General features: G+C 45.0%; 5 protein-coding genes across 5 annotated transcripts; 3 read left to right on the plus strand and 2 right to left on the minus strand.

The window, feature by feature from the left end:
* Positions 1-599: 599 nt before the first annotated feature.
* LACBIDRAFT_298696 (uncharacterized protein) lies at positions 600-1,701 on the plus strand (the record flags this gene model as incomplete). Its single annotated transcript, XM_001881825.1, has 7 exons — positions 600-725; positions 774-844; positions 892-1,045; positions 1,105-1,314; positions 1,368-1,404; positions 1,463-1,637; positions 1,686-1,701. The coding sequence occupies 7 exons, from the start codon at positions 600-602 to the stop codon at positions 1,699-1,701; spliced, it is 789 nt and encodes a 262-aa protein (XP_001881860.1).
* Positions 1,702-2,846: 1,145 nt separating this feature from the next.
* LACBIDRAFT_327984 (uncharacterized protein) lies at positions 2,847-4,224 on the plus strand (the record flags this gene model as incomplete). The annotated part of the gene is made up of 8 exons (XM_001881826.1): positions 2,847-2,914; positions 3,071-3,130; positions 3,182-3,304; positions 3,351-3,425; positions 3,479-3,568; positions 3,732-3,797; positions 3,921-4,003; positions 4,172-4,224. 8 exons carry the CDS (start codon positions 2,847-2,849, stop codon positions 4,222-4,224), a joined length of 618 nt encoding a protein of 205 aa, XP_001881861.1.
* Positions 4,225-7,829: 3,605 nt separating this feature from the next.
* LACBIDRAFT_298699 (uncharacterized protein) lies at positions 7,830-7,997 on the minus strand (the record flags this gene model as incomplete). Its single annotated transcript, XM_001881958.1, has 1 exon — positions 7,830-7,997. One exon carries the CDS (start codon positions 7,995-7,997, stop codon positions 7,830-7,832), a length of 168 nt encoding a protein of 55 aa, XP_001881993.1.
* Positions 7,998-8,795: 798 nt separating this feature from the next.
* LACBIDRAFT_298700 (uncharacterized protein) lies at positions 8,796-9,072 on the minus strand (the record flags this gene model as incomplete). The annotated part of the gene is made up of 2 exons (XM_001881959.1): positions 8,796-8,992; positions 9,045-9,072. The coding sequence occupies 2 exons, from the start codon at positions 9,070-9,072 to the stop codon at positions 8,796-8,798; spliced, it is 225 nt and encodes a 74-aa protein (XP_001881994.1).
* Positions 9,073-9,187: 115 nt separating this feature from the next.
* Positions 9,188-9,643, plus strand: LACBIDRAFT_298701 (uncharacterized protein; the record flags this gene model as incomplete). The annotated part of the gene is made up of 1 exon (XM_001881827.1): positions 9,188-9,643. The coding sequence occupies one exon, from the start codon at positions 9,188-9,190 to the stop codon at positions 9,641-9,643; it is 456 nt and encodes a 151-aa protein (XP_001881862.1).
* Between the last annotated feature and the right edge of the window lie 5,620 nt (positions 9,644-15,263).

Here is a 15,263-nt window from a genome sequence, read left to right on the forward strand (position 1 = left end):
GAGAAAGGGATCGATGTATTGTGACTTCCAGACATGGTAATAAGTCTTGTATTGGGTCGATAGGGGATATGTGTGTAACCGGTATTCTTCTGAAGATTTAGGAGCGAGCGGGGCCCATAACCTGTTGGGATAAGACCGTAAGTAAGAGCTCAGGCGGTTACACGTATGGGTAAACGACTGTATAAGTCAATCTCTACCTGTTGGGATAAGACCGTAAGTAAGAGCTAAGGTAGAGATAAGTAAGTAATGTATCAGAAGAAATATAAGTAAAGGAATACACACCTCAGGCGGTTACACGTATGGGTAAACGACTGAGGTGCAAAGTACGGAAAGGAGCGAGAAAATTGTATATACGGAAGTAAAAGACGGTGTCAGTAAATAGGAGTAAAGAGAGAACGTAGCGTAGGTTTCTGAACCTCAACATCCTATATCCATCACACCCTCCTATATCCTTCACTTTTCCATACCGGACGATGCCTGGTGTATGGTGAGTTGTTTTTCTTAGAACGAAAAGATGCATTGTTTCTCAATGATGTAGGTCCATGTGATTGCATGCAGGAGAAGTGCAATCGGTCTATTTTGCGAAGGATCTCAGAATCATGAATTTTGCACTTGGTCCTGATGTTAAGGATCTCACTGGAAGATCAGTCATGCAACTCTGTTTTGAGAGAGAAGATCAAGAAGAGGTCGAAGTAGTTCCTATCTGCGCGTTGACGCCTTACAAGGTTTGTGTCAGATGAGCCCAGTGCTATAGGTGCTTTATGTTTCTCTAGAGTGAGCAGTTCTCCACCTGCATAGAACTGGATGCTGGTAAAGAATATGCCTTCGAAGTTGTCAGTGACAAGTACGCATCTCTTTTTTGATTTTTTTCACTTTGACATTGGGTTCCAGTGATGTCCACCTAATTGGAAACTATATTGGTGATCATTCAACTGGACCTCAAGTCACACCCTTCGAAGCGCCAAAAAGTGTAAAAGCCAGCAGTATTCTCGTGCCTCAACCTGTCTCATCAACTGCTCACGAAGACAGCTCTCGGTCAATCCATGTTAGTGGGCCTATTTGTTTTTGACCGGTCTTTAGACTGCCATGTCATCTATTGCTCAGGATAACAAAGATCTGCCGGCATTTGTAGATAAAGACCCATTTAAGATGGATGGTAGCCTGGATTCAACCCCTCACACAATTGTCATAGAAGAGATAGTTGGACAAGGTGAACTCAATACTCATTGCAGTTGCGTCGTTTTGTATCACATGTGCAAGTTACACCCTGGGGATATTACACTTGATCGAAGCACGACTGCAGATGGACCTCCGGTTCGCCCATCCCCCATTTCGATGGACACTGATTCATTGACATTCCAACCCAGTCAGAAGTCACAGTCGGGTTGGGGCACATCCCAAAGGGTGAGCCTGGCAAGCCAATCTTCGGAACCACCTACATCATAACATCCCTTTTTTCTAGCTTGGGACCAACACATTATTGGTATGAATGATGGTGGCAGTCATGTCATCGATATCCCACCTCATTTAATCAACATGGATGAATGGGAAAAGCATCTCACTGGGCAGGGTTGTCACAAGGGTGTTCAGCGACTTTCGGAAGTCAATCCTCAAAAAGCACATATCATCGTTCATAAGTATATTATTGATCTCATACATGAAAGATGCCTTTAATTCCTTCCCAGGTACAGCAGTTTTTAAACAAAGCAAATGACATTTAGTCAATTGAGTTCCTTGCGTGGGGTTGGTGACATTACTTAGTTGTTGAATGCTTTATACCGTACAAGCAACCCAATTAGTAGGGTGAAGTGAGCTCCTAACTCCCACAACTTGCAGCCTGAGAACCATTATACTATCAAAGGTAAGTGTCATCTTTTGGAGGAAGGCTCTCTGAAGCGGTCTACAGGTGAAATATAATCAAGTTCTATACAATGTTGCAAACGGTGTTATCTAGCTATCTCGCAATCTAAAGCCAAGTCACTGACATTCACCTAATCTGAAGCAATGTTCGTCAGTCGACAAATTATGCTAAATAGTGATTTTGTTACCTCATCCATCCTGTTTGCGATGTGATCCACGCGTGCTGCCAGCCTCTGGTATTCAATGTCAATTTGATCTGCTTGTTCAATTAAAGAGAGCATGGTGAGATTTCGCAGTCTTTTTATGGCTGCTTGTTGCTGGGTTCGGCATTTCAGCTCCCCCAGGCTTTAGTAAAGATATCAAATGGTGGGACTCACATCGTTAATTACACTTCGACTTGTGCCACCCACCCAAAGTATTGTGTATGCAAGTAGCGCTCCTAGGAAGAGGGATGCTACAAGAAGGAAAGCCAAAGCAACTTTGCTGATTAAAAGTTGTGGAGTCATCTTGGTGAGTTGTAGTAAGCTGGGAGGGTCTGCTAGCCATACATTAATGAGTTTTCCCTATGATTGTCTCTTTGATTGCCACCCCACTGGCAGCGCTCAGCGCATTTGAAAGGCCCTTTGTGCAACTTTTCTTTGTGAGTAATCACGTGATTGGGTGTCGAAGTGGTTCATGCCACCAGAAACAAAGCGCCACTGGTAATAGAATGGGTTAGGGAAAGAATCTATATAACTATGCCCTTCGCGCTTTCACAAGTACACTCAGAAGTGGCATTGATTGTCCTCTTCTCCCTCACTGGTCTTCATCTCTCTTCTCCTGCAATTCTTCCGGGCCTGCTCCTTAACTTTGCCTTAACTTGTTCATTTTCCCTTTGTCATTCGATGGCTGCGTCAACGTCAGATCATGAACCCTTCATCCCAGGCAGAAATAAGTTCAAACTAACGATTCCTTTTCCTCTCCCTGGCCATCAAACTATTGCTGTCATGCCTATCGTTCCTCAAAGTTTTAAACGGAAATCTGCCTTTCTGACGTCTGAAATTATCGCACATCAGTAAGTGGCGACCCTTGTGATAGGAATCTAATGTAATGGTCTACCAGGACTGTTGCTGTTGAGACACATGCTCCTAGTTGGGAAACTCGTCCGGTTGCTGGCATGTAACTCATAACTTCTATATTTAGCGGGGGCGACGAAGCTAACAAGTCACAGCCAGACTGAGCATGCAAATCAAAGCAAGACAAGCTCTAACGCTGCGACCCCTCTTGTCAAGTAAGTTTTACTCTTTTTTCCTGAGACGCTTCGTCAAGTCTTTTCTTTTAGGGGTGACCCTCTTGTTGACCCCCAAGTCTGCAGCAACCCAGAAGTAAGAGTGACTGAGGTACCTGATCTACCGCCTCAGTCCATTTCCAACAACCTGTCAATTTCTGCACACTCAGGCTCCAGGTGATTCCCAACGACCACAACTCAACTGTTCTAATCTTGTCTTCAGGCCGACCTCAACAACGCACAAGAAGAAATCAACAACAGATTGTGCATCTTCGTCAACGGTGGGCCATACCTTGGGGTATGTGCTACCCATTACAGATGGATCTATTTCTACGATTTCACTCTACATAGATTTAACAACCTGGGGGACCTGGGAGTTGATATCCCTCAGCTTTCAGTAATCTCCAATAACGGAAAAACTCAGTCATTCGGCTCAAAATCGTATGTCATTAATCTTCATTGTTTGTCTGTACTTAGTGCCAACAGGTCCAGCCTTCTGGATAGTTACCATAGCATGCAAACACGGTTGTCTTCAGCGCGGCTAAGTCAAAAGTATGATGGCTTATTGGTGGGATCTGCTGTCATTTTAACTAATCGTGCCCAGGTCCAACACCTCACATTTGGGCGTACAGACCGCTTTTGGATCATCAAAGGGGTTAATCGCATCAGAGTGAGAATTCGTGCACCTAATGACATTGTGACACCGCACTTATATGCCATCCGGCCGCACCCTGTGACCATACGGCTGCAGACTGGGGACCTATACATCCACTGCATTACTGGCACGTCGCAGGTCCAACATTTTTGCCAAAACAGTGTACTGGAAACCTGGGAAGAGTATGCCATGGGGATGGAGCAGCATTTTCAGGGTGAAAAGTATGTTTTATCATTGAATTCAGGCGGTCCAGTCTGGGTGCTGCCATCCACCAGGGGGAGGCACCAGGCTGCACACCTCAGGAAGCAAATTTCTCCCTCCACTTTTGATTCGATCTCAGCTGGCAGTTCGCGCTGATGAATTGAATAAGTAAGACATTACATGTATAGTGCCACAATCCACCAAGTTGATCAATTCATTTGTTATACCACTTTCCCTATGAGCAAGCATATATTGAGTGGCTGTCATAAGTTCTTTTTTCGTGACATGTTTTTTGTTGTTTTCTTGGAATTTCTTTCAATGGTGATCATTCCTTCTCATGATTTTATCATGATCACGCAGATCTACACGATGTCTAACAAATGGTAATTGGATGTCAGGAAAAAAGGATGGCAGGGTAGATAGGGAGGTAGATAGTAGGCTGCGGGTGGTGAGTCTGCGACGGAGGCCTATCAACCCACTGCAAGTCAGTTGGGGTTGTTAGAGGCTTAGAGCAGAAGAGGGGCACATTGGCAGGCCATAAATGCAGACTTCTTACTTGGACTCGTTTCATCGCAACCACCGATCGCCTCATCTCCACCAAGGAGGAAGTCATGATGCTCCGCAATTGTTTCAATGAGGAGTTAGGACGGCAAGCAGCTGCGGCGAGGAAGATGATGAACATGTTGACATCATCCAAAAATAGGTCGGCGGGGGAAGAAGAAAAAGTGGTCTGCCCTCGCGAACAGTCTGCCACTCTCTGGTGATGGAGCCGCAAATGGTACTTCCCAGACCAATCGGGCCCACTTCCGCTATGATTCTTGTCTGCTGAAATCCCACTATGGCCAAATGCCTCAGCCAATGGATTTTTCAGGTTCTAGAAGTTAGAATAAGACACCGCAGTCATGGACACTGAAGGAAACACAAGTCAGGGGATGGACAGAGAAAATTCAGAATATCACATACAGCATGACCTATCAGATCGCGCGGAGATGGGAGAAACTACAGAGCAGTAGCAGGGTAGAATTTGGGTATAACAATAATGCTCCATTGTTGATCATGAAGGTGGATGAACAGGTCTTACAATGTTGTTGAATAGAATAATACTTAGATTGGCTGACTACTACATTACATTGTTACATGACTGGCCTGGGAAGTGAGTCACACATGTTTTGTTCACTCTTTAGCATTACCACATCGACAACTTGATCCACGGCTCATCGCAGCACTAAGCGGATTCGCGCTTTGCTATAGCCTACACTTCATGGCCTCATCCTTCGATTCTCATAACCAAGATTGAAAATTTTAGGCACCGGGTCCACAGATATCTCGAACCATGGATCACCGGATACACAGATACCTGAATACACGGATTCAAGCTTCACAGGCTCATTGTCACAGCACCGAGCGAATTCGTGCTTTGTTGCACTTTTGGCCTCATCCTGGGATTCTCAAATGTCTTACCAAATGGGATAAAAAACTTTGTGGGCACCGCGTAAATTCTCACTGGCATTGCAGTCCATGGATGACTGGATCTACAGATGACTTGATCATCAATCTTTGGGCTCCCTGGGGACTGAGCCGGACAAATCAAACATTACTTATTCAAATGGTTGCTAGACCAACTCTGGATTCATGGATATTTCTTTTCATGATTTTTAGTCTTTCTCCCAACAAGGTCAAGCCATGGATTCTGAGAAAGGCGAGTGGGGCCAAACATCTGATTCCACAGTTTTTGAAGATTGGCCTGCAGTATCCACTGCAGGATTGGATGGGTTTCCGTCTGGGTTCTTATTCACGTTCCATCTACTTGATAGTCACTCCAGATACTCCATCGTGCCAATTTCGCTTCAAGGGCTCAATCGTTCGCTTCCATGGACTGGGTTCTGAGCTCCATGGCACCAATTCCTCATTGCCCCGACGTTTGTATAGGAAGTCCGCTCATCCTTCAGGGGCATGCCAGTGAAGGAGTGACCGTCATGATGTCATGCTCAACTCGAAGTTCATTGTATGAACCTTGTAAGTATTCACCTTCCCTCTAAGATGAACATGAAACATGAACCCAGCATTCTGCAGGCGCGACCTCGCATCTTGTTTAGGTGACTGAGATGTATTGGCCCCTTTCAGTGTGTTTTGGCCTCATTCCTCTGAAACAACACAATGGTCAGTTTCTTCCTCCATTTTTTCTTCCTTCTTCATCTCATCACTGGATGTAGGACTGGGCCTCTGATTACATGGGAGCATCTGCCACAGTGATGGGGCATGCAAGCGGGTAGACTAGGTATCAACTTGGTTGCAGCCGATACGGTTATCTTTCATGACCAGGATTAGGTACGCATTTCATTTATAGAGAGTGTGTAAGCACTGACCGGTATACAAAACTCACAGATAGAGGTGCAGGCGCAAGATAGGGTGCATAGGATATGACAGACGAAGCCTGTGGTTACATTTTGATCAGATTAGCATGAAACGATGCCCAAGCCAATAGCACTCAAATCTCCGAGTCATGTCCACACAGAGAGTTCTCAGCTCTAGTGTTTAAAGGTTCAGTTCAGTCCGGTTTTTTGCCCCAAAAACGCGCAACCATGGACCGCAACCGGTCCAGGACCGACCCAGATATTGAGGGAACCGAACCGAACCACCTAGAACCGGTCTTTTGCGGTCCATGATACCGGTTCAGACCGATCCAGACCGGTTTTTTTGCGTATAATTTATTATACCAATATAAACCATTTGTATCTCAACCATTATTACTCTGAAAAATAAACGGGTTATATAAAATAGTAAAGCATATAAATACTCATCATTCTACCAATTTTCAAGAGATTTAATGAAGATTTGACATAGCTATGACTGAAACCAAATTACATCTCGTAGAGACTCAGGTAAAATATGGATTTGGTTATATCTTTCTCAATTCTTAACCGTTTTTGATGAAACAAAAACCCAATAAAAGGCAATAAACGTGGTTACAAGGATATGTAACGCACGTGACCGTTTAACCGGTTGCAACCGATTAAAGACGGTCTCTGAACAGTTTTAAAAGATTTCCGAAATGAGGCAACCGGCAACCGGACCAACCCCAAATTGGGGCAACTGCAACTGAAAAAAAGACCGGACCATGGTCCAGTTCAGTTCGGTCCACCGGTTTTTTGCGGTCCTATGGACTGAACCTTTAAACACTACTCAGCTCGCTTGATCGAGGTTGTTAGCATGCGTGAATGTCTGGATATGTGCATAGGTGGATCTCTGTATACGAGGATCCATGGATTTGGGATGAGGTCAAGTTCTGTTCTGACAATTTTCTCTCCAGAAATGGTGGTCGACAGCTTGATCTATGGCTCATCGTCACAGCATTGAGCGAATTCACGCTTTGCTGCACTTCTGGGCCTCATCCTTGGATTCTCGAATATGAAAGTGAAACATGAACCCAGCATTCTGCAGGCGTGACCTTGCATCTTTTTTAGGTGGTCGCGAGAAGTATTGGCCCCTTTCACTGTGTGTCCAAGCCTCATTTCTCCAAAACGACATTGTCCATTCTTTCTTCCTTCTTCTTCTCATCACTGGACGTAGGGCTGGGCCACTGATTACATGGGAGCATCTGCCGCATTGATGGAGCATGCGAGCAGGTGAACTACATATCAACTTGGTCGCGGCCGATACGGTTATCTTGGAAGCACCTCTGATTTTCTTGAGAGGCTGATTTTCTTTGTTGTAAGTTAATTGGTGAGAATTTGAAAAAAGGAAACATACCACACAAATATGTGTGTATCGCGCCTGGTTACGTGACCAGATGTGACCAGGTTACATCACGTGGGGGCTGGAAACCCTCGCGCGCCGTCACCTCCGTCACGCGGCAGTAACCTCTCTCCTGCAATCCGTGTTCATGGAGTCCTCGATAGCGTAGATAGTGTCACAGAAATGAATCTGTTTTTTCCCCTCTCTCCCTGTTCCCCTCTGATCCCTGTCCCCCCCCCTCCTCTTTGAGATCAACAGTCTGCTCTCACCCTCAGGCATCCCTGAACTCCCAACTGGGTTGTTTGCACCTCAGCCCCCCTCTCCGTTCACTTCCTGTGGACCCCCCTCATCTGTTCAATTGAGGTGACCCTGATTGAGGAAAAGGCACATCCTGAAGGTGGAAACCACTATTGCAGCTCCCACTTTTCCCTTGAAAATGGAATATATGCCAAGGATTTAAGTATTTAGACTGGTCACATTACCAGTGGGTTACCAGCAGGTAACATTTGTCTATGATATATCCTGTATATGTGAATACAAGGATATGTGTATTCATGGATACATGAATACATGGATACATGAATACAAGGATACAAGAATATGTGTATACATGGATACATAAATATAGGGACTGTCATGGATACACCTGGGTATTAACTGTACCTGATCCACAGATTTTCCCACCCATGGATCAGATAAGGCACAGTACGGATATATCCATGGGTGAAATGGCTTGAGTGGCTGGGGACATAGCTTCATGGTTATATACATGGGTGTATCTCATTCATTTCTCATCCATTCTTTACAAAAGAATTGTGTTATGAAGCGAAAATTCAGAAGAATTCAGATTGAAACAAAAGTCAGTCATATATGATAATTTGAGGTCTTTCCCCTCATATAATGCTGCTGTAACTGAGCTTTGATCACAGAGTGTGTTTTGGGGTGTGTATTAGCATGCCTTGGCCATCTTGAGAGTATTTATCCTCAGTTTCAGAGAATGCCTTTGAGAACAGTTGATATTTAGGTAGGGGTATTGAAAGAACAATTTTGGTGACATAAAGTGTTACAAAAAGCTATTCAAGAGGAAAAGAAATCATTGTCCATCTTTTTTTCAATCATTTGCATGACTTTATTGAAGCCTGGGTAGAGGGGGGATTTAATCCAGGATCTGAGAGCCATTTCTGCTCTGAATGTTTGAGAGTTGATATTGTGCTGGGTGAAATTGATCTGACAGCGACCAGTGGAGAATGCTCGCTCTGCATTCACAGAAGTAGCTGCAACAATTGTTGAACATAGAAGAAAGTAAGTGTGAATAATGGTGCTTACCTGGGGCTGAGCAGAAATCAGAACCCATTCGTGAGAGTCATGGTCAAGACTGTGATGCATTGTGCCAGTACATCATATAACCTCCCATTTCCTTGATTGTTTCCGTTGCTACAACAGGACTCACAGAGAGACTTGACTCAGTGATGTTTGATGATTTCAGTGGTAATGAAGACACTCCAACTCCTCCTCAAAAGCACTCTGACTTGCAACTTGACAATGATTCAGATGATGAAGAAGATCCAGATTATAAGGATATTGAATATGACAATGCTTTTAATTTAACTGATGAAGAATTGAGGGCAATTTGTCTGTGTATACAAGAGGTGGCACTTCCAACTTGGGTAGCAAGACCTTTTACAAACCTTGGAGAAGCCAGCCATGGTAAACTCAAAGCTGATGTATATCTTGTCCTATTTACAGTCATTTTGCCTCATGTACTTCCTGGGCTTTGGTGGAACAAAGGTAACAAGGAGGAGCTCTTTACTCTCCCCCACCTATTCCTACTGGACTCCTACTGGATTCCCGGAATCCTACCGGACTGGACTAGGACTGGGACACATTTTATGTTGGCTGATCACCATACAAATTTTGTATCCTAGTCCTAGTGGAGTCCTAGTAAATTCCTACCGGACTGAACCCAAATCACCAGGAATTGTGGAATTCTACTGGATTTTTAAGGAATGAGTCCAGTAGGAGTCCAGTACAAGGAGTCCAGTAGGAGTCCAGTAGGAATTTCCGGGGACAGGGAGCCCAGTAGGACCAGCAGTTTGTCACTGTTGTTGTTATTATATAATATAATAAAAAAGCGCAACCTGACAGAATTGAACTCTCGACCTTATGGACATAAGGACAATACTATAGAGACGAGCACTTTACCAGTTACACTAGGAAGGCATTATTATAGGTCAGTATTATATGCTCTATATACCAACGTACTGACCTCCTTCCTAGAAAGGACGTCGGCGAATTTTGCAAGTGGGAATTTTGCCCAAACCCAACAACACTCGACAACACCACCATCACCACCCTCTTGCTCACCCACCACGAACACGTCGCCCACCACGACCACAACGGACGACGACAACACGCGACCACGACAACAACGACGGCCACGACAGCTGACGACAACAAACGACCACGGCACGCAACGACGACCCCACTCACGGACACGACAACCACCCACGAACCACGAGCGCCCGCCGACATGACAAACAAGAAAGACGAGGGACAGCGACCCGCTCCCACCCGCCAACGACGACCGTAACACCCACCACCACAAACGACACCCGCCACCCACGAAAACGACAACCGCCGCCCACGAAAAATGCCCAGCGCCCATGAACGACAGCCGCCGCCCATGCAAACGACAAGCGCCACCCACGAAAAGCACCCAGCACACCCAAACAACATCCGCCGCCCACGAAAAATGCCTAGCGCCCACAAACAACATCCGCCGCCCATGCAAACAACGACCGCCGCCCACGAAAAACACCCACCAAACCCAAACGACAACCGCCGCCCACGAAAAACACCCAGCAAACCCAAACGACGACTCAGTGTATCTCTCCTCCCTGTCTCCTTCTCTCTGTTCCCCTCTCTCCCTCCCTCCCTCTCTCCCTCCCTCTCTCTCTCCCACCATCCTTCTCTCCCTCCCTCTCTTCCTCCCTCCCTCACTCTCTTCCTCCCTCCCTCCCTCTCTTCCTCTCTCCACCTCTCTCACCCCCTCCCCCCTCCATCATTTCACTTCACTCACTTCCCCTCCTTCCATAGCTCTCTCCCTCCACCACTCCCTCCATCACTCCATCACTCCCTCCCCCTCCCTCATTACATTAGTAAAATATCTTTCTGTATTTAGTTGTCATTTCACAATACAACATTTGTTTAAATGTGAATTTTGAATAGAAATTTGAAGTTCTGACTTGGTAATACATTGAAGTTGATATTCCAGTGGGAATCCAGTAGAAATCCAGTAGGAATCCAGTAGGACTTCAATGTGTGGAGCATTTCATCTAATTTGTTTAAGTCCAGTTGGAGTCCAGTAGGAGTCCAGTAGGAGTCCAGTAGGAGTCCAGTAGGAGTCCAGTAGGAGGGGGAATGGAGAAATATGTGAAAATGCCTTTTTGGAAATTTTGTCAAAATCCGGTAGGAATCCAGTAGGAATCCTACTGGAGTCCTGGAGTCCAGTAGGAATAGGTGGGGGAGTGATAAGTATTGACAAGGAGCACCAACTATTTGACAGCTTCTATCATCTTTTCACCTCAATCAATATCATTTGTTCATTTTCTACTTCAGATGTAGAAGCAGATGCATATATGGAGCCATATGTCAAGTATTGTAAATCAATTCAAGATCTATTTTCATATTTTCTTGTATTTATGTATCCACATATATGCATATTCTTGTATCCTTCTATTCAGGTATCCATGTATACATGTATCAAATATCCTTGTATTCATGTATTCATGTATCAGCATATACATGTATCCTTGTATCCATGCATACACATATCCTGGTATTCACATATACACATATTCTTGTATCCTTTTATCCTTTTATCTACATATACACATATTCATGTATTCATGTATCCATGTATATGTGTATCTTTGTATTCATATATCCATGTATACAGTATTCTTGTATACATATATCCTCATTGAGGGCTGATTCCCAGTGAAAAATGCCTCGAGCCAGATTGTGTGAGATAGTGTGAGATCAAGTCCATCAACTTAATTCAGCCATGATGAGTTAACCAAAACTGATCAGTCTTGGCCCGATATGGTCACCAGCCTCACCACACATACAAAACACTCTGATATTGCTCTGATATGCTCTCATACATGCTCTTCATCACATTTCCATTGTTTCTAAGTCCAACAAGCCTGCCCTAAACTAACTTGTGATGTCTTCACATTCTGAAACAACCTGTCGCTCTCCCTATACTTACCACCACTATGCTTGCCTCCTTGACCACCATGGATGTTGTGCTGCTGCCTCATGTCCTTGAACAGCATCAATGTTAGTACCCCTCCCTAATGTTGTTATGTGACTGACGCTGCACCCTACCGCCACCTCCATCTTCTCAACCAGCTTCGGCGTCACCGTTATCATCTGTCTAACTGTCCCCTAGTACTCTATGCAAGCTTGAGTGGTCTACAAAATATCCTAAAGGGACGCCTGCCTGATATACATCATACTGGACAGGTCTGAAGGGATCCCAGAGGAGGTAGTGAGTTTAATTCATTCACAGTGTTTTCTTCAAGAAGCACAGGTGGCAAAGGTGGAAAAGACAGCAAAGGCAGCAGCAGCGAAACCGGCCCCTTCTAATACTATGGGTGGCAGTGGTGGTGTCATAATTGCAGGATTTGGACTCTTTAGAAATGATACTATATAGTGAGGTCTTTACCATCCCCCACATAATCCATGTGGATTCCAGTGGAGTCCAGTGGATTCCAGTGGCCCATTTGTCAGGCCAAATTGGCTTGCACAATTCCCAGTCCACTGGACTCTCACTGGACTACAAGCCACTTTTCTGAGTCCAGTCCCAGTCCAGTGGACTATGAGTCCAGTCAGAATCCACTGGAGTCCAGTGGATTCCAGTGATTCCAGTGCATTATTGCTTATTACTTATTATTATTAATACTACAAAAAAAGCGAAATACACTATACAGACTTATAATTCTATTGATCAATGAACAGAAAGGTAATGTTATAGATATTAGTATAGGTAGTGATAGCTGCAATAAGGATTCATGATTTTGTTCAGTCTGCGGGGTGAGATCACGTGACTACTTGAGGGTGTGCCATATCGTCACGTATCCTGTTTGCAGCATGGTCACACATCCGTGACCATCCCTTTCCCTTCCACCACCACCACTGTCCTCTAACACCGCCGACGCCAACAACGCCCATGCCCACGCCAACAACGCCCACGCCAACGCAGAATGACGGGTCAAGAACGAGGGACAACGCCCATGACGTGGCAACGTCATGGGCCAAGGGTACATATGCCCACCACCCCAATGCCCAGTTCTCACCACGACAGGTGCCAGCGGCACGCGACAATGATGTGCAAGGTCAACGACGTGCGAGAACGACGACAATGATGACACGCGAGCACGACGACACGCAACAATGACGACGCGACAATGACGACACACGACGACGACACGTGACGACGACGACGACACACAACGACGACGACGACACGCGACGACGACGACACACCAGCACGACGATACGCTGATACGCGTTGCACGGGGATGACCGTGAAAGTGCGAAACACGCGAACAATGATCAAGCGCGTCGGGAAAACCCTAAACACCTAAACACTAACACACACACACACACACACACACTATCACAATCTCAGTGCACAAGTTCGAGGGCCTTTGGTATTAAGAAATACCACTTTTGTCTTCTTAGGTTTAAGTCTCAAGAGATTTTGTCTCAAAACGGGTTTTTATTATAAAGTGTGGTTTAGAATAGTTCAATAGAACAAAGTATGTCTTTCTGGGAACTTGGTCTCTTAAATGCAAAGTTCTTTGATCACAGTTTCTTTTATTAACACAAAACACGACTTCAATTGACTTTTATGACTCCCGTGAGTTTTTATTATGTCACTACGCTCCAAAACCAGGGGTACGAGTACGCTGTCTCGTCTAAATGATACTGTGTTTTTTTAAAAACCTCTTATTCAAAAGTCTCCAAGTAAGTTGACTCCCAAGCACGCTGGCTTCGTTCACACTGTACTTTTCTGACCACGAAGTAATCTCCTTTAATTGATTACAACTGTCCACCTCCTAAGTTCCTACTTGGAGTGCAACTAGCTGGTCAACGGGGGGGCGATTGCTTGCCTTTTGACCTGCCAGCACGCTCCTTATATACTCCAGGAACCCCTATCTACGTTTTACATGTGTTTTAATGCGGGATACTTCGGTCCGAATTACAAATATGAAATTTAATGAACGTGTGGTATATTTTGTAGTCTATCTCTGTGAACACTACAGATTTTGTAGTGTCGCGTCTTTCATCTTCAAACGCATCAGTGTTTGATGCGTACGTGGAGTTAGCCGACGTAGCTATTCTTAGCTTGGCATGATCTCGCGTGTTTCTTTCTATGGCCCGGTTTACCGGTTTGACAGATGACATCACAAAATGATTAACGTTTCCTGATGTGTTGATGCGCATGCGTACATGTTTACCAATAGTCTTCGGCCTTCCGTCGCTTCCGAGTTTTTTAATTAAAATGCCTTGTCTTGGCTCGTCTTTTCATTACGGAGGTCGGGAGACACTCCGAAGGTGTTTTCAAATGTCTTTCTTAATTGTCAGGGGGTTCTTATTATATTTCATATAATAGAATGTGTCTTTTTCTTATGTTTGTACTTGTGACGTTCAGATGCATCAGTCTTTGATGCATACGCGGGAATCGCCGTACATGACTTTCTGAATGGCCGTGAGCCACACTAAGTCTTCGTACGTTTACTACCTAGGTGTAGTTTAGTCTTTCAATGTTTCAGACATGCCGTTTAAGCGTCTATGTCATCTTTTCTGTATTTCTTGTATAAGCACGAGTTTTCACAATAAATCCATTATGTGTTTCTAAACCCTTTAGTAGTAATGCAATTCTTCTCCCTGCATTGGGTGTTTACTCTAGAACCTCTTGTGCTCTATTTCATGGTAGGTGAATCTTAGATAGGATCCAAGTATAATGTCACGACGCGTACTGCTGCCAGTTCCAAAGCCTTTGTCCTATTTTCAGATTCCACGCATTTGCATCTTTAGTCAACTGCGCCGGGTATGCGCATTGACTCTTTGTATCATTGCAATTGTATGTAGTGTATTTATTAGAGATGACCTTTATTGGTAAAATCGTTAAAATTGAATTTTATACGGGTGAAATGGTTTCATCCGTATCAACGCGACAACGACGAACGAGCGCCCACCACCGCCAATGCCAACGCAGAACGGCGACGAGCGCCCAGCAGCGGCACGTGACAACAACGACGACACACGACGACAACGACGACGTGCGAGGATGACGACGACGTGCGAGAACGACGACACGCGACAACAACGACGCGACAACAACGACAACAACGACACACGACAACGACAACGACGTGCGACAACAACAACGATATGCGACAGCGCCCACCACCGCCAACGCCAACGCGGAACGGCGACGAGGGCCCAGCAGCACCACCCCTCCACTCTCTC

Source organism: Laccaria bicolor, genomic scaffold, assembly GCF_000143565.1.
Source record: "Laccaria bicolor S238N-H82 LACBIscaffold_14 genomic scaffold, whole genome shotgun sequence".
In the NCBI taxonomy this organism is placed as follows: Eukaryota; Fungi; Basidiomycota; class Agaricomycetes; order Agaricales; family Hydnangiaceae; genus Laccaria; species Laccaria bicolor.